General features: G+C 45.8%; 1 protein-coding gene across 1 annotated transcript in view; it reads left to right on the top strand.

Annotated features, from left to right (window-relative positions):
* LOC146822854 (uncharacterized) overlaps positions 1-19,167 on the top strand; it is a 180,785-nt gene that overhangs the window by 65,529 nt on the left and 96,089 nt on the right. Inside the window, exon 3 of the mRNA XM_085607027.1 lies at positions 4,522-4,701. Within this exon, the coding sequence (XP_085463153.1) occupies positions 4,522-4,701 (180 nt within the window). The remainder of the gene's footprint in view (positions 1-4,521; positions 4,702-19,167) is intronic.

Genomic DNA, 19,167 nt, shown 5'->3' with positions numbered 1-19,167 from the left:
TTGCGAATCGCAGCGTTTGCGATTAAAAATTCGGTTGATACATATGCCCCCTGATGTGGTAACATTCATGCAACTGCAAATTAAAACCTGCTCAATACAAATGTATTAAAACACCGCTTTCATTGAGCTTCCAACCTTCATATGTTGGTTAATTGTTCCATAGTTACAATCTGAAATACTTTAAATTTGGTGTTCAGACTGCCCCCTGCTGTTGAGGCATTTCAGAGACAGTAGCAAAGGTGCAGAGTTTATCTTATTCCGGAATGGTGGTGGTATTTCCCTTACAGTGGGTGTAGTGTCTTTAAAGCTAAATGTTGTCTCTCCAGTAAAAGAACGCATGTTGCCAATATTGTAGAAGCAAAAAACATGCTAAATGAATGTCTAGCAAGATTCAAAGCCCTTTATAAACATTGTTCGTCTAATTTCTTTTTTTGCTGGGTGTCATTTTTCAGTTAAATGGTTGTACATTTTCCGTAAGATACCTTGTGTTAAGCAGCTGGAGAAGTATGGGAAGTTATTGATAGAATCATGCCTCTGGAAGTACTTTCTTCGGAGCTCTGACTAACTCGGACCCATCCTTGCATGCCTTTTCTTTGGCAGCCTGCTTCTGATGTCCCTACAGAAAGTTGTTTGGGTCTCAGATTGTGTCTCGACCCTGCCTCTCCTTTGGAGCAGAGGTGTTACAAATAAACTAAAAAAGACCAACAGCTGTGAGAGTATTTGTCTGAAAGCTTAAAAAAAGAATATGTTGTGCGTTCTGCGGGTTTTGCTCCGAAAGCTATTTTTTTTTATTTAAAATGGCATCTATATTTTAAAAGTAGTACATTAGTGGGTGGCATAATGAGTGCTGCAGCCCACTAATAGTATTTAATTTACAGACCCTGAGTACATGTAGTACCATTCACTAGAGACCCATAAATAAATGTAATGTGCCAATTATGTGTATACCAGTTTTACCATGTATAAGAGAAAGAGCACAAGCACTTTATTACTAGTTAGCTGGGGTGAAATGAACCAAGTCCTAATGACAACAAAAATAAGTTGAGCAAAAATAGTGGAGTGAAAGCAAATAATCTGAGGGAACATCACAGGAAGGATTTCAGGTATAACAACCACCAAGTACCATACTGTGACAGACTTCATTTAGATAATACTCTTGAACATTGTTGAAAGTAATTTTTAGCACCTACTTAACCAGCTGGGGCCCTATTACACATAGGACCAACTTTTCCAGTTTGCACACAGCATACCTTTAAATTGGTGTACCATATTCAAACACGGAAAGTGCGTCCTATTACAGTGAATGCACTGCCCCCAGGGAAGCTGCAAACTCGTGCTGCTCTGGGGCAGCACATTCAAGTGACATATGGAGCAGCTGCTTCAAAGTCGCTCTGCGTTTCACTGTGTATGCGGCCACCTGTCTGCACTTCAAAGAGGGATAAGAAATCCCTTGCAGGCGGGTGCAGTGAGTTGACTGCACGTGCTTCTAAGGTAATGTCCTCGGCTTCACAGGACACCCTTTTAACCCTCGGGAGGGCTGCCCTCACGGGGGCACACTGACAAATCACCACCTTTTTGTGGCGCACTTTTAGTGCGCCTCCTGACAGCTTCTTTGCCTTTGAGCCTACGCCTATAATAATGTGTGGGCGCAGAGGTAAGGAAATTCCCTCTTTTGCAGGGGGCCACGCCCGATGCAAATGAGAGAATGCCCTCTTGAGATAGTGTTATGTTCTGAACATGTTATGATGTATTATTTGCGTTATGGCACTTTAAGTGCTAAGTTCTATCTTTAGCTCTAGTGTTGCTATGCGACTTGTCACAGCCGTGTTCCTCTGCTGTCAGTTGTATGCTGGCTGCAGTGGGGACACCAATGTTATCTCTGCGCTCTGAATAAAGTATACATTTTATGAATACTATATATTGTTTGGAAGAATAATTGAAACACAACAGATGGCGACGAGGATGGGATGCGAACCCACGCATGCATAGCACAATGGATTAGCACAGACTTCTTCATCACTAAGGAGAAGGTAAGGATTAAAATTACTGCCCCACTCGTTTTCATCATTCATCCCCTGACTGTTATTTTTTTTGCAAAGAGCAACTCTTAAATTCCAGTTCTCACCATGTTGGAAAGTATATTTCCAATTGCTCTGAGACCTTTTTTGAAAGTTTTGGAAGAGTTATCCATATTTGATAAAGAAGGAAATATTATAATGAAAGATGACAAATTTGTTCCTCCACAAAATTTGAGATTTTCCTTATTCAAATTGGCTCATGAAGGTCATATGGGTCAAACCATCACGAAGAAAAGATTAAGGGAGCATTTTTGGTGGGCCGCAATGGACCAACAGGTGTCTGATTGGGTTGAGAGGTGTGTCGAATGCATTCAGAGTGAAAAAAGATTGAAGGTAGGTAATCAACTAGACTTAGGTAAAATTTATGATCCTGGTTTACCTTGGCATACTGATTTTATTGGTCCGTTTGTGATATTAAATGCGGAATTGAGATTTGGAGTGGTCATGGTTGATGTTATGTCTAAATGGTTAATTGTAAAATTTGTAAAAGAGATCACCACGAAGAACACTATTAGAGTTTTATCTGATATTTTCAACGAAGACGGGTACCCTGTAAAATTAATCACATGTAATGGCACACAATTAATTTCTGCAGAAATGACTGCGTATCCAAAATCGTGCGGAATAGTACACACTAGGACATAATTTTACAACCCACAGGGAAATGGTGTTGTGGAAAGGGCAAATCACATGGTGAAAGGTGTCATTCAAATGGCAGTAAAAAACAGGAGTGATGTAAAATCTATGGTCAATGACTTAGTGTGGCCTTATCGCAGAACTGTGAATACAGTGTCTGGAAAGGTTCCTTTTGTTGTCATGAGAGGGCATACTGCTAGTACCAAGTGAATTCCATGATGGATGAGTGTATTGGTTTAGCTAATTTGGATTATGACAAATTAAAGGATAACAAAGTTCCTCCACATGGAGTGTGCATAAAACCCAATGACTTAGTAAAAGTCAAACCTGGACGTATTAGTGCTGGGTTTACTAAAGTTCGTGGTCCGTAGATAGTAAAAAATGTACATAGGAGACATGTTACATTATATAATGGTGAGAACTGGAATTTGAGAAGAGTTGATCTTTACAAAAAAAATAACAGTCAGGGGATGAATGATGAAAACGAATAGGACAGTAATTTTAATCCTTACCTTCTCATTAGTGATGAAGAAGTCTGTGGTAATCCACCCACTGTTGTTACTGAGTATCGCAGTGATACTATCAATAATAGGTGCTTGTCCCAGAGATCAAGATGCCCACCTAGGTATCTACAAGATTATGTTTGTGGTGATAAGTAAAATGTCTCATTGATACATATCCTCATAGTTATTATTGTACTTGTTAATGTCATTTAAGGAAGATAAAGGGAAGAGGATATGCTATGTTCTGAACATGTTATGATGTATTATTTGCGTTATGGCACTTTAAGTGCTAAGTTCTATCTTTAGTTCTAGTGTTGCTATGTGACATGTCACAGCCGTGTTCCTCTGCTGTCAGTTGTATGCTGGCTTCTGTGGGGACACCAACGTTATCTCTGCGCTCTGAATAAAGTATCAATTTTATGAATACTATATATTGTTTGGAAGAATAATTGGAACACAACAGATAGCACTAGCGCTACATGTGCACCAGCACTATCTATATTACAGAAGGGGGCACATAAGTGTCTGCAGCCCCTTCTGTAAAGTTAAAGTGCCCCGGGACATGCCCTTGTGCCCCTGGAACTCTTTCTGTAATACGACCCCAGGTGGTGGTTACATTTGACTGTGGGAAAATGGAAATGATCTACATCCTTTCTAATATTGTTGACTTTTCATTATAAATCTTGACTGATCTATTACTCTACCCAAATCTCTGTAAGAATCTTTACATCTGGGCTAATTATCAAGATAGATCTGTAACTGCTGCATTTCAATGGTTCCTCACCCAATTTGCAAAGAAGAGTGAAGTAAGTCTTCTTAATTGACATTGTAAAGTTCAAATTCATCATGGAAGAGGAGCAGACATAAGTCAGAACTGGTACTCATGTTTTCAATCAAATATAAAACGGACATGCGAGTCCATCAGGTCCAGGACGTTATTCAGTTTTAAGATGATTTGCTGAATATATTAATGATCTTTTAGCTTGTATTAATAAAGTCAATTGCCAGAAAAAAACAAATATTTAAATCTGATTTAAGATATAAAGTATTAGTTTTGAGAAGCAACACATGGATGTATTGATACATTAAAGCATTTGGCAGTAAATGGCAGTAAATGACTGGCCCTTTGCTCGATGGTAACCTCTAACCTTTAGCGATTACTGTTTCTCCTCTGCCTAAGTCCCACTAAATCCCAGCTTTGAGCTTTCAAAATCCCTTATTTGGCATTAAGGGCAGTAAAAGTCACTATTTTAGGTCAATGTGTCAGCTGTTGTAAATATATCACTTTCTTGTTTATCTTTTAGATCCCTGTGTTTGGAGGAATTTCTACTTCCATCCTTGGAGACCGGATACATGCTTCGTATTTCCATGGAGTAGATGGGCTGGGAGATGTTCCCGATCCAGATGCCCCAGGACTGGAATTTTTGCAAAAAGAGCATGCAATAGATGCCCTGATAAGATTGGCAACTCAACATTCTGGACAGGTAAGCACCAGTTTGTATTCAGTCACTATACGTAACCTCAATGAGGCCTATTCACAAACAGTAGTGGCTCACACAGGTAAGAGAGGTGGAGCGGTTGGGCGGTGGGGTGGGGCAAGGGCGGGGTGAAGTGGGGGTAGTGGAAGTTGCCAGATGATGGGTTAAGTGATAATAAATAAATAAATAAGTAAATAAAACCACTTACCTTGCGCTCGCCACATCTTCGAGTCAAGAATGTGTTGGCCGCAAGGTAAGTGTTTTTTTATTTATTTATGATTACTTAACCCGTCGTCTGTCGACTTCCACCATCCCCCACCTGCCTCACCCTGCCCCACCCCACTGCACCACCACTCTTACTTGTGCAAGCCGCTGCTGTTCACAAAAGCATTAATGAGTATGGAAAGTGGTAAAACAGGAGTACTTTTTTTTACATAATCTTACATGCCTTTGTGAATCGTCTTGAGACATCCAACTACCTATTATTAAAAATTCAAAGCTGACAGAGTCTGCTCTATTTGTACCAATTGTACATAATTATACATAATTATTCCCTGAATATTCCCATTTTAGATGTTTTGTGGCAAATTTACAAAGGAATGTAAGAGCAGGTAAAAAATGCTACAGGAGTAATAATTTATGTACTCAAAAATGCATTTGTGAATAAGCCCTGTATTGCCTATTTTAGTACTAATGAATAAATAATGGAAGTCTCACCTTACTAATTTTATGTTTCAATAATCTTTTATTGGTAACTTGACGAAGCAAAAAGTCGCTGCAAATGGTTATGTGACGTTACAACGCATGCCATTACCCCAAAGGCGGTTGCAATGCAAATCTTTACCCCGACTTGTTTCAGGGAAGTGCTGGAAGTTGGAATAGTTTAATTTTCTATTCCAACTCCAGTGTGTGCGACAGTAGGGAAGGTGTTGGAGTTAAATCCAACACCTTCTACCCACTGCTACACACCTTTTGCATTGCAATGGCATGTGGGCTAATGGCATGCATTGTAACAGTTGCGGTGTAAAGGCTGCTTCCCACTGCACATAGACAAGCTCCGTTTGGTTAGTAGGTACAGTGTACCATTTCATATCAAAGAAAGCACAAAGGCTTGAAAATGAGAGAACCTGGGGTAGTGGAAAAATGGAAGAGAAGGGAAAAGGTAGAAAGGGTGAAGAAAGGGAAGGCAGGAGGCAGGATAATAGGGAATACCCAGTCCATAAAATAACCTACAACATCAAGACTATAGAACTTTCCATCCAACCAATTGTGCCTGTTAGCACGCAAAACCTTCACTCGGTGAGATCGACCACATCCATCTACAACCTGTGCGGGAACCATCTTCTTTTTGCAGCCAAGTTTTTCTTCAGTGATTTCAGAAAGGACTGGGCTGCCACTACCTGGGTGGAAACATAGGATCCCCTCCTTCAGTACTTTTGATCATGCAGGGAAGCAGATGAAAAAGCAGACGAAAGCTGCAAATATCTGTTCTCATAACCGCCATCACCTTATATCTCAACTGTGTAGCTGAACTCCGGTCCATTATGAGCCAGGTAGGTTTACTATCCATTTAATTTGATTTGACTTTATTTTGCAATTTCTAAAGCATGAACAGCCACTTCCTAAGAAGTATCCCTGTGCTAAATAAAAGAGAAAATATACCAGCCCCAAAAGAAAACATCATCAAGATAAGACTAATTGCAGATTAAGATCTATAGGAAAACAGGTTTTAATCTGTTTCCTGAGCTCGCCAGCATCTTCCCCACATATGCAGCCATGTGCAAAACCTGCTCATGGATGTTGGGATCTATTAGCACTATAATGATTGCCTTGTCATTATGCTTGACTGTGAGGGAAACAGCTCTAGAGGGAAGATAGTGGATCTTTTAGCCAGTATGCTTTCATCATGGCCAGAAGGCACCCTTTGTTATAGGGACCAATGCATCCATGTTCACAGCAAAAAATCCCAGCACCAGTATTTAGGTTCTGCCTTGTGCGTTCACCAAGATTTCAGTCCTGTCATTCAGCATCAACATTGCACTTTCCTCTCTGCCTTTAAAGTCGCCATACTCCACTAAATCATATTCAACGTGTCTTTCTTGATCCTCTATCAGACCATGAATTCAAGCTCCCTCTCAGACACCTCCACATTTGGCATCATAGTCTCCACTAATCCCAGGCAGCCTTCAACCAATATGTCCTTGCCTTTCCTACAGCATCCAATTTACACAGAATTGTGTTAAAGGCTGCCATCACTTCTCCTTGGCTCTGTACATTTCCTTCTGTAGAATACTCACACTAAACCTCCCCTCCTTTCCCTTTCCTTCTGTGTGCTGATGGGGTAAAAATTCCTTTTTATCTTTTCTCTCATTTGTTAACCCTTTCTATAGCTGCTTTTTAGCTATTACTCAATGATGGAGAGCTATCACGTTTCCACTCATCACTGCACTTTCTAGGGGTATATCTCAGTGATTCTCCATCACCACAACCAGACTATGCCTAGACCAGTCTCATGTCGCCCCCAGTTCATCCCATGTCTATAGCAGCAGCAGTAAAGTCTCTCTGGTACAATAACCAGTCCCAAAAGGCAGTATCCACAGGGCAATCAGGCAGTGCCCGAAGGGCTGGTCTGCAGTTCAATTTGTGGAATGTTTATTTGGCTGTCTCTGGGTCTGTTTTATGGTCTGGTGAGCCAGTTTTTACTGTTGGTTTCCCTAATATTTAAACACATATTCCCTGCAACAAGCACAAATGCATGAGGTCTCGCGGAACTTGTAAAACACTTATACATTGTGTTTTTACAAGTTCAAAATTGTCCTAATTTGCATAAATGGGATCGTTCTTTTAGCTACCTTATTCACTAGTATTGGGACCACTTTTACTTTGATGCCCTGGCCTATTTTCTGTCACAGCCCCATCATGGTGGGAAATCAGAGGTTCACCATCTGTTCCTCTCAAAGGCGATTCTAGCAGACTCTGGCAACGCCTGCAGTCACTGATAGCATATTGTTTTCTCCACGCCTTCAGATTATCCTAGCCTAGTGCTGCCCAAACATTTTAGAACAACCACCCAATTTTTAGAACACCAAATTTTCACAACCCACCTAGCTTCTACGGACATGACCTGGGGACGACTTATGAACGTAATAGTAGACACGCTTTCAAGTTGTTGTCAATTACCAAAATAACATACTCTTTAAAATGTTTTGCTTTCCTCTCTAAAAGCAATTGTTTGTAAATGTTACAACTTTGACCACAACCTTCTATATGTCCTTATTGGACTAAGGACAAGATATTGTTCTGCCCATAAAAGTGGCAGAATCGGGAACTGCACTGGGGTTTGGATCTGGAATACCTTTCAGAGTGGTGTGCTGACATCTGTTTAGTAAAATGGCAAGGCTTCTGAAAATCTTGATGGTGATCAAATAGATTTTTAGCAAATTTGTAACACCCCTTCTAGGTGGTGAGGCCTCATATCCATTTTTGAGTTAAAACAAGGCCCAGATGTGGGTAAGTGAGTTACCCAGAATCAAAGGATGTTGAGCCAACACCAGGACTCAAACCTGGTTCCTCAGATCCATCCAAAGTTTGCAGATCTGGCCATTAGGCCACATTCACATTTCTCAATGTATGTGTCAAAGTCATATACAAGTGGGATAGTTGTGTGTGATCACGTATAACGACCACATGCTCTGCTAAAATGGGTTTGTGAAGTAAAAGAAAAAACAGCAGCAGCAAATACAGGAAGATCCTCAAGGAGTATTGCTTTGGAATACTTTCAAGAATGTTTTTTAAAACTGGGCTTATGAGGGGCATGGCCAAGATGGCGGCAAGGTAGGACGCTGCTTTCAGAGCTCCTGCCCACTGTCCACCCAGCATTGCGTCCTATCGGACTCAGCCCGACCAAAGAGACCCCGTGCTGATTGCCTCTTGATCAAGAGGTGTGGGAGATCCTGCCAGGAGGCTTTGGGGTCGAAGCACCGCTCTGGACCGCTCTACGCAGGGCGGGACGCCCGCCGGGGCCTGCCGGCAACTGGATTGTCCCAAGCCGGCAGGCCGCGTGGACTGTGAGTTTGGCATCGCAGCGGCTCTATCGGCGTATGGCCAACGTCTCCTCAGCACCATTGGACCTGGCGGCGCACCACTCGCAGTGGTGTGCCTCACCGACGCGATCCCCACCGAAGAGGCCCGCGCGCTTTCCCGGCCTTGGGCTCTGCCTGTGCCCGGCGGCCTCGTCTGGCCTCGTCTGGCCTCGGGCTAAAATAGCGGAGGTAACCCCGACCTCCACGCCACTGTGACTGCATCATCGGTCTGGCGGCGTTACAAGCTCCCGATCCGCCACATTGAGTTTCCCCGACCCTCCACCACTGTCGGCACCCCCCGGGGGCACCACCAGCGGCAGCGGATAGCAGACGGCTCCAAGGACCATCTCGGTGAGCTGGCAGTGACGGGGGACGACTGAGGCAGGTACAGGCGCCATCGGGGCCTGGCCATTCCTGCCCCCACCTCAGCAAGTTCAGTCCACTAAGGGGCGTGCAAGCGTGACCTCTGTTTGTTGGGGGCCACCGAGAGCGGGACACAACGGTCCACGGAAGCAGCCCAGCTAGGCCTGGATGCGGTTTGTGGGCCTTTCGTGCTCCCCAGCTTGTCTCCCCTTCCTTCTCCAAGGACGGCACCGGTGCCTCATCTCATCCGAGCCACCCCACCGTGGAATTGGGCAGTCGGCGGGCCACCTCACTACCCATGGCCACTTCGCAGCAACGCAGGAAAGCAGGGCAGGAGCTTGCGAGGCTTTCCCCAGGGCCCGTATCACTGCCGGGGGATATCACTAACTATGGGGGAAGTCCTGTCTTGGGGACCGGCTTCCTCTACTCAGTGAGGGGCTCCATTGCGCTTCTCACCATGCAATGCTCCCGATGAAGAGACGCCAATGTGGGTCACTGCGCCCGTCTCAGAGTGCTAATTGGACGGTGGTTGACCCCGGGCGTCTCCTGCGCCCCGGGGGCCTTTCTTCACTTGAGTTGGTCGACGCCAGCAGCACAGCAGGCAGTGATCCAGGGGTCGTGCTAGGGCGTGGGGGGCGCTTGGTGGCCGGCTTGACATCCGGCGGGACCTCGACTGGGGGTGACTTCGAGCTGCGGGTCTTCGCCACCTCACATAGGGAGCTGCCTGCCTTGCACACCACCAACCAGCTATTCTCACCCCATTGGCCTCCTGGACCGCCACAGCGCAAAAAGGAGAGGGACTATGTCCTCCACGAGAGGGGAAAAAGGAGAAATCCCTGAAAGATCTTTTCTCTCGTCAACAAAGCAGCAGCGCAATGGAGCACTCACATCAGGGAGACACGGCCCACGAGAAAGCTAATAGCCCCCCCGAGGAACCAGTGACTCTGGCTTTTCTTGAATCGCTCTTCCTGACACTGCGAGGGGACCCCCAAACTATAAAACAGGACCTTACGTCCGAGATTAAAGACATCAGGCGAGATGTGGACGGCAGAGAGAGTGGCTGCTTTGGAGGACAGAGGAGACAATAGAGACACAGAACTGTCCACCTTGCAACAGGAGGTCCTCCACCTTCAGGATCAGCACATAGATCTTCAATCCCACCTGGAGGACTTAGAGAATTGCTCCCAAAGGCACAACATCAGAATTCGGGGAGTGACAGTCACGGCGGACACAGAGGACCTTTTCGACTTTACCGGTGCGCTATTCAACCACATCCTCGGCAACCCACCGGACACGGAGATACGATTAGATCACGTGCACAGCAACGCTCCTTCAGCGGTCATTTTGGTTTGTGTACAGGACTTCCAGACCAAAGAAACGATCCTGAGCAAAGCTAGGTCCTTACATCCCATCACGTTTAAAGGACAGTCACCTGTGCTTTTCCAGGACCTTGCCCTCCTCACCCTCCAGAAACGCCAGCAATTCTGGCCCATTACTGCTCGCCTACGCCAACAAGGGATTTCCTACTCCTGGGGGCATCCATTACGCCTTATTTTCCGGCACAACGGCAAACTCCTGCAGCTTCAGTCACTCATGGAGGCCAGTCGGCTTCTGGGAGTCGAGCTCCCTCCAGATGAAGATGACCGGCTCAGTGCTGCGTTTCCCCTTCTGGTTGGCAATGGCAGGGTCGCAGACAAAGAACACACCTCCAAGACCCGGCAGAGATCTCCAAGGGCCAAAGGGCGTTCCTTCAATCCACAACGGAGGCTCTGGCAAAGATGCTTCCTAAATACTGAACTGGAGATGGTACCCCATGTTCCTTCCTAGCATCTGGGACGGGAGGCGAGTGGGAAGGAGGAGGCAGCTCTCGGCCACATTATGGACCCCATTGTGACTTCACTCCGGTTATCTCCGGATGATGGACTCTTTTTCCGAACTCTGGTTCCTGCTTTTTGTAATGTTTTTGTTGCTAGTTTTGGGTGTTTTCTCTTTATTGTTCTTTTTTGGGGTCCCTCGTCCACCATTCTCTTTCCATATGGGATTCAGGGGCACTGTCTAGCCGCTCTTGGCACCCACCTAAACTCAAGGGTACAGCCTTCCTATGTAGAGGTCTTAGTGGTCCCCCAATTCTTAGATGGCCCCTACAGAGCTAAGAATCCTAACTTTGAATGTGAGGAGTCTCAACAACTCCATTAAGCGCAGGGCAGTCCTCTCGTATATGGAAAATTCCAAGGCAGATATCTGTCTCCTCCAGGAGGCGCACTTATTGGCCCGGGATTGTTCCTGCCTAAGGTCCCTCAGGTTCCCAACGCAATTCTTCTCCTCCAGCTCCACTAAAACAGCTGGGTTTGCCATCCTAATCTCCCGCGCCGTCCAGGGCAGAGTACAACAGAAGGAAGCTGAAATTAAATGGCGGCTTCTCTCCTATCAGTTCTCCTCAGGGGGTCAAACATTCATAGGCGGGTCTATTTACGCTCTCAACGAGGGGCAAGAGAAGTTCCTCCGTGAGGCACTGATAGAGGCCAAGGCGACAGGGGAGCAGGACATTCTGCTGGGAGGTGACTTAAATATAGTATTCAACAACACCAGTGACAGATCAGGGCAGTGCTCGGGCCAGAAGGAATCGCTCTCCCAATCGGGGCAAGACAAACTGAAGGGATTGGGCTTGATAAAACTTTGGCACTATTTCCACCCCCAGGACCACAAATACTCTTTTTACTTGAGTGTGCACAAAACCTATGCTAGGCTTGACTACTTCGTTGGCTCCGAGTCCATCTGCGCCTACACCGCTGAAGTGGAAATACTAGCTGCCTCCCTCTCAGACCACACACCATTCATAATCACACTCACTCTCCCCCCTATGCAGCGACCCTCCTGTCAATGGCACTTGCGCAACACTTTCTGACAGCGCCCTGACGTAGTAACACAAATACAGCACGCCATAGAGGACTATTTCACACATAATGATAATCAAGACACCCCCATATCAACGCAATGCGTAGCGCTCAAGGTGGCAATTAGGGGGAATTCAAAGCAGTTTCGACAGCAGATAATGCTGAGCGCAGACAGAAGCGGGAAGACCTCATGCGAAGGACCAAGGAGCTGGAGCCAATGCACCAGTGGACCAGGGCACCTAGGATTTGGCGTCAGCTACGTGCAGTAAGGATGCAGTTGGCGGCCCTCGACCAAGATCGGGCAGAATACGCGGCCTTGCTTCTATGCCTAGCATTCTATACAGGAGGGGACAGATGTGGCCGCCTCCTGGCACACAAGCTGCGGGAGGCCAGGCAGACTCAGGATGTTCACGAATAGTGCGAGGCTGCTGGGGAGAGGGGGGGAGGAGGACTCGGACATAGCTGAGAACTTCCACGATTTTTACGCACAACTCTATACGGGGTTAGATAGTTCACTCTGCAAGGCTTACATAGGGTATTCCCGGCTCCCCTCTTTAACTTGGGACCAGGCGGACCACCTGGAGAGAGAGAGATCTGGGTTAAGGAAGTCATAGCTGCCATCTCGCTCCTCCAACTCGCTAAGTCGCCAGGGCCCAATGGCTATTCAGTGGCCTTTTATAAACAGTTCTGCTCGACGGTGGCACCTTTTCTAACACGCCTTTTTAACTACTTTGCGCTCACCTGAGCAATCCCAGAGGAGGCCATCGTCGTCATCCCAAAGCCCAGCAAAGACAAGACTAGTTGCGAGTCATACCGCCTCATATCTCTCCTTAACATCGATCTTGAGCTCTATATGGGGATTCTCACCTCCCGCCTGGCACCCTACATCCCTAGGTTAATCGACTCCGACCAGGCAGGTTTTATCCCTCAACGTCAGACGAGTGACAATACCAAACGGGTCCTTCACCTTATCGAAAAGGCCTCTCGGACGCATGGAGAATAAATGCTGCTTTTTAGGTTGCTAAGCAAGACACATGGTAAGAATGCACTCCTTCCCTTGTAATGTTCTTTAATTAAGCTGTTGTCATCTGAAGATGCGTGCGAACAGTTTGTGTGAACCGGCCCAATCAAATGCGCTCCCATCTGTCGCACTGCTGAGTGGGAGAACGTCCCTCAAAAATCATCGTTACTCATTGATTTATACTTATTCATTATTTCTTTCCAAATTAGTACTGTTGCTTCACCATAATTTCATCAACCTTATAAAATCACCGCTGAGACAGCGTAGTTCCACCTTCATGCTTTATTTCATAATTTCCTTGTTCAAATTTTCATGTGTCTCCTGAGTGCCCGTTACAACATTTCACAGCGACATGTTCAAAACAAAGCTCAAGGCAGATCATACGTCCTGGTAGACTCATTTCTTATACCCAATGCATTTCGAGCCCGTGTGGCTCTTCATCAGGGGTCTCTAAATAACAGAAACAGTTTGACTATCAATTCGCTGCGAACTCACACTACACTGAAAAAACATTTAGCTAATTCAAAAGAAACCTTGTGGTGAAACGCCCAACATGTGCCCCCTCCGACAAATACAATCATCCCTCCTCACTATTTGCCAAAAACTCCTACCTGCACTTAAAGTGAAAATTAAATCAAGTGATTTATATGTGCAACAACATAAAACAGTCTAAATGCCTCTCTGATTAACTGACAATCCTTCCCTCCCCTGAAAAACGGCTTCTACATGTCTAGTGTTTTCCCAATTACCTCTCAGAAATCAATTCCTCTTCAATCCTGAGGTCCCCTGGGGGCCAACTAGCTCACCAGATACTTCCAGTAAGCGCCATGTAGCTGCGTTGCAGAGTGTTGTAAAAAGGGGCGTGGCCACTGAACACTTCTCTGCAACGCAGCTTCCTGGCGCATACTAGAGGTACCTGGTGGGCTAGTTGGCTCCCAGGGACCCTCAGGATTGAAGAGGAATTAATTTCCCAACTTAAAACGCGCCACAGGGCGTGTTTGCAAACATGTCACCTCAGGCCATGCCCCCTTCCTTCACCATTGTGCAAACTCGCCCCCTGGAGAGTTGTAAGTTGGGGAATTAATTCCCCGTGAATACTGAGGGTCCCTCAGTCACTCAGTACAGGACTATCATATGCATTTATACACCTATATAGCAGGGGCGGCTGGTGAGATTTGAAAGTGGTAAGGCGTGAAATGATTGGTATACTGCACCGTTGCGAGCGAGCGTAGCGAGCGAGCCCGAACCACCATAAGGGGGGGTTCGTTGAGATTCACTTCCCGTGAACATTTTGAAAAAAGAGAAGAAAAATGGTGCATTTTCAAGCAAATTTGAGAAAGCAGGAAGGTTAATAAAGCAATTGTGCAAGTGCCTCTGTGAACTGTCACTTTTCTCTTTACCTATCTCTCTCTCAGAATTCACCACCTTCACCTGTAAGTGGCTGCAAGCTGCTCTATCGGCGTCACTCTCTTCCAGTTACACTCTCACTTTCCCATCATGTAATTATCCCTTCCTACCTTATCTCTTTCGCTCTGTCACTGGCTGGGTGCTTCTGACGCTGCCCGGTGACTGTCTCTTTCTGCCCCTTCCATTGTCTCGCAACCCCCCATGCTCGCCTCTCTCCCTATCTTGCTTCCTCTTTCTATCTTGCTATCTCTTCCTATCTTGTTGCTGTCACATCCATCTTGCTTGCTATCCCTTCCTACGACTCAGTATCCCTTCCTCCCTCGTCTCTTTCTCTGTCTCCGCACCTCCATTCCCCCGTCATAGCAAATGACAAGTAGTAACAACAGAGCACATCTCACACAAGAATCGGATGAACTATTTCTAGACTCTACTATAGCGCCTAATATGTACCGGTGATTGCAGGTGGTGGGCACTTAGCGCTGCCACTCTTTTAAGGTCCGGCGTCTGGTCCGGGCGTATTTCTCATCATCGGCCTTCACCCCCAGAGCAAGAGAGAAAAGTCAGTTAACCGGGGAATAGAAAGAGAAGGAAACAGTGACATAAGGGAACAAGGGTGCAGAAAGGAGCGTGTGAGAGTAACGGAGCTGACCTAATTCCCATTGCTTTTATCATTACAAAACGAAAGCAGAATGGTTTAAAAAGACAAAGGGCCCGATTCACAGAATTAACTTAAGACAAAATCCTAGACTTACTACTTTTGGTATTCACAGAATGCACTTACTACTTTTGGTATTCACAGAATGCACTTACTACTTCTGGTATTCACAGAATGGATTTACGACTACTAACTTTACGTCCGCACTCGGGCTGGAAATTCCGGCCTGGAGGCGGAGCTTCCGGCCCGGAGGCGGGGCTTCCGGGCCCGGAGGCAGTGCTTCTGGGCCCAGAGGCGGGGCTTCTGGGCTGGAGGCGGAGCTTCTGGCCCAGAGGTGGGGATTCCGGCCAGGGGCGGAGATTTAGCCATGGACAAAATCTCCACCTCTGGGCTGGAAGCTCCGCCTCTGGGCCAGAAGCCCCGCCTCTGGGCCGGAAGCTCCGCCTCCGGGCCGGAATTTCCGGCCCGAGTGCGGACGTAAAGTTAGTAGTCGTAAATCCATTCTGTAAATACCAAAAGTAGTAAGTGCATTCTCTGAATACCAAAAGCAGTAAGTGCATTCTGTGAATACCAAAATGGTAGTAAGTTTAGGATTTTGTCTTAAGTTAGTTCTGTGAATCGGGCCCCACGTTTGTGAATACAGAGCCGCAGTATGCATTTTGTTTTCCAATGCACGCACCCAACAAGCAGGTATTTTAGTACCTCCAGGAATAGTGTGCTTTCCCACCCAGGGAAAACATGGTTGTTCAAAGAGCGAGGAGGCAACAAAAGTAGGGCTTCACTGGCAAACACTGTAATGTGGCGCTAATGTGTTTAGGTGTGAATAAAACAATATGGCTACCTTGCTTTAGTTAGTTAGTTATTTTTCATATTTTGAATGTTTTATTTCTCGTTACCCTAATCTGCACTTAGAAATTGAAAAATGTCAGCAAAAGACTACGTTTCCAGCAAGTGTTTTTCTTTTTTGGATCCATTTCACAAGGAAGCAAATAAACGAATGGAGGAAAGAGAAGGTAATACCTGTTTCTTGAAGTCTCCGTCCGGTTTTTACTACATGAGGAGGAGCGAGACAGAGAGAGAAGAGGGGGAACAAAGGAGGGGGAGGCAGCTGCCAGCAGCGGGAGAACTGGACTCAAGCAGTGACTTATGACAGAGCACATCTCACAATCGGTTGAACATCATGAACTATCTATCTATAGCGCCTAGTGAGACCTAATGCCCATTGCTTATATCATTAAAAAACGAAAGCAGGATGGTTTAAAAAGACCACGTTTGTGAATATGAGCCGCGCGCGCAGTATGCATTTTATTTTCCAATGCACGCAAAAACATTCTTCAAAGAGCAAGGAGGCAGTCGCGAGGGGGTTTGCGAGGGGGGGTCGCGCAGTGGGGGGTCGCACAGGGGAATACAATTAATAAAATTAAGACGAAAACTTACCTGACCGCCTCTGCTCCTGGTCCGCGTTGGCGCCTCTGCCCTCTTCAAAGAGGAACAGCACGTCAGCACTGGAGTGGCAACCTCTAAGCCAATCCTGGTGCTGCTGCAGCACCAGGATTGGCTGAGGGCACAGCTTACTCTTCGCCCGCCGCCTGCCCATTAGGAGACCGAGGAGCTCCTAATGGGCATGAGCAAGTCTGTGAAAACACAAGTGTGCATGACTGGGCACGGGTTAAAAAATTAGCTCACCTTGCCCACTCATGCACACTTGTGCTGCAGTGCTGCCTGTCCCTGGCTGGTCTGACAATGCATGTCAGTCAACATGACGCCGGACTGCCCATGGTCCGATGTCATGCTGACTGACGTGCATTGTCAGTTTTCCCTCGGCATCTCTGAACTTAAGTAAACTAAGTTCAGAGACGCCAAGGGAGCTGCGGGCGTGGGTGCGGGCGGGGGGCAATGCCCCAACGCCCCCAATGGAAGCCCCACCACTGCTATATAGACACTCACACACCGCCACTCATCCATAGAGGTACTCACACACCTAGTCAGTCATGCAAATAATTAATCACACTCCCATTTACTCACACACTACAGATATACACACACCAGCTCACTTACTCATAAAAATACTACCACATTCTTACGCTCTTATACAATCAGTGATACATGCACACACTCATCCATACAGCCACTCTGACAATCACACACTCTCACATATAGCCATTTATATACTCTAACACACATATATACTGCCTTTCACATATGTAGTTACTCACACATGTACCACTGAGATATACATTCAATCACTAACAAACCCATACATACACTCACCCACCCATACAGTCATCACAGATGCACTCTTAAAACCATGCACCCAGTGAATCACCCACTCACACATCTATGCACACAGTCATACACTACCCACCAACAAAAACACTCAGGCACCCATACAGATACTCAGACAACCAATCAATAACCCATATCGACACTCATACAGCTATTCGCAAACCCATGCAGCCATTTACACACCAACAGACAGACAGATACAGACATTCACACAGTTTAGTCACTAACCCATGCATTCAGTAAGTTATGTTTAATCACTCACTTATAGAGTCAGTCACACTCCTAGCAAATCATCCGTTCAGACACTTAAACACCCACTCATTCTTCAACACGCCTTTCCCTATATATATTAAAACGTATTTAAACTTTAGAGAAACACACAGTCACTGGATGTTGTCATCAGTGATGTCATTTGAGATGTCATCAGTGATGTCACTGACCATGTCATGAGTGATGTAATATGTGACGTCATCAGCAGTGCATTTCGGGGGCGCGAGTTATAGGTAGCTGAACTAACTATAACGGGGGGAATTTCACGGGTTTTGTATGAGTGAAATGTCCAGCTAACTATAACTTTCTCTAAAACCTATGGTTTTTTCAGTGAATTTCTAAGGTTTTTTAAATGCTAATTCCTAACTATAACGTCTCTGAAACCTATATTTTTTCAGTGATATATATATATATATATATACACACATACTTATACATAATTATATATGAACTTACAGCCCGCCCACTGCTTTAATTTCTTTGTTTCAGTGTCCTTTAAAAATACTTGCTTGCTAGTGGTCAATCTTTTCTCTTGTCCCTCCTTTTCCTTTCCTTTCCTCCCACAGGAGCAGGGACTAACAACTGCATAGTTATGCTCATTCGGGGGACTATTTTATATCTTTGTTTCCAACTCTCCTGTCCCTCATCCCTCCCACCTTTCTCCCACCTCCTCCCATGTACAGCATGGCCACCCCTACCTTCCCCAGCATTGCTCTGTGTTTAGTCCATAAAATAAAAATTAATTTTGCCTTCTCGTCTCCCTGCAGCTCCTCACCTTTTCACCCTGTCACAGAAATCAAATGCTGTTCCACTGAATTCAGGGACATGCAGTTTGCTTTGCCTTTAAAATGCTGTAAGCACACCAAGAGAATCAGTGACAGTCACTACATGTCCCATAATGTAAAGCGTTTTCTCACCGTGTTGCTGTCACCACCGTCCCAGCAGTGTGTGCCAGCATTTTTCAGTGAATTCTGGTTGTTGATGCCATATACCGTCCGGTGACCCTGCAGAGGATCAATGAGGAGGAGGCTGGGGCCCTGGAGCAGCAGTAGTCAACAGCATAACATGGGCTCGACTGACCCTTCCTTCAGCAGCTGCTTCCTTCCTCCTCCTCTTGCAGACTTAGCTGCTCTGCCCAGCCTCCTCCCTCCACTCCGGGAGTTCTCCTGTTTGAAGATTTCCTTGTGGCTCGCATTAATTAACAAGACGTAATTCGGCAGAAGAGACCATTCTAGAGAAATATGTAGTACAAAAGTTCCTTCTGGAACAATAAGAGTCAACTGCAAGGAACAGCAATGAATGTAATTGCTGAATATCTTGACTCTGGTGAGCTTGCTCAACAGATTACCATCACTTTAACTGGGGTTTCTGAATTGGTTCCTAGAACTTTCATGACCTCCGAGAGCTGTGAAGCTCCCTAATGCTGAAGATTTTGTATGAATCGTGTCTTTACCTTAAGATATATCATTTGCTTTTTTACATACTCTGAGCATG

This window comes from Triturus cristatus, chromosome 5_2 (assembly GCF_964204655.1).
Source record: "Triturus cristatus chromosome 5_2, aTriCri1.1, whole genome shotgun sequence".
In the NCBI taxonomy this organism is placed as follows: domain Eukaryota; kingdom Metazoa; phylum Chordata; class Amphibia; order Caudata; family Salamandridae; genus Triturus; species Triturus cristatus.
The sequence above is the reverse complement of the archived record's forward strand: the minus strand, read 5'-3'. Positions and strand labels throughout refer to the sequence as shown.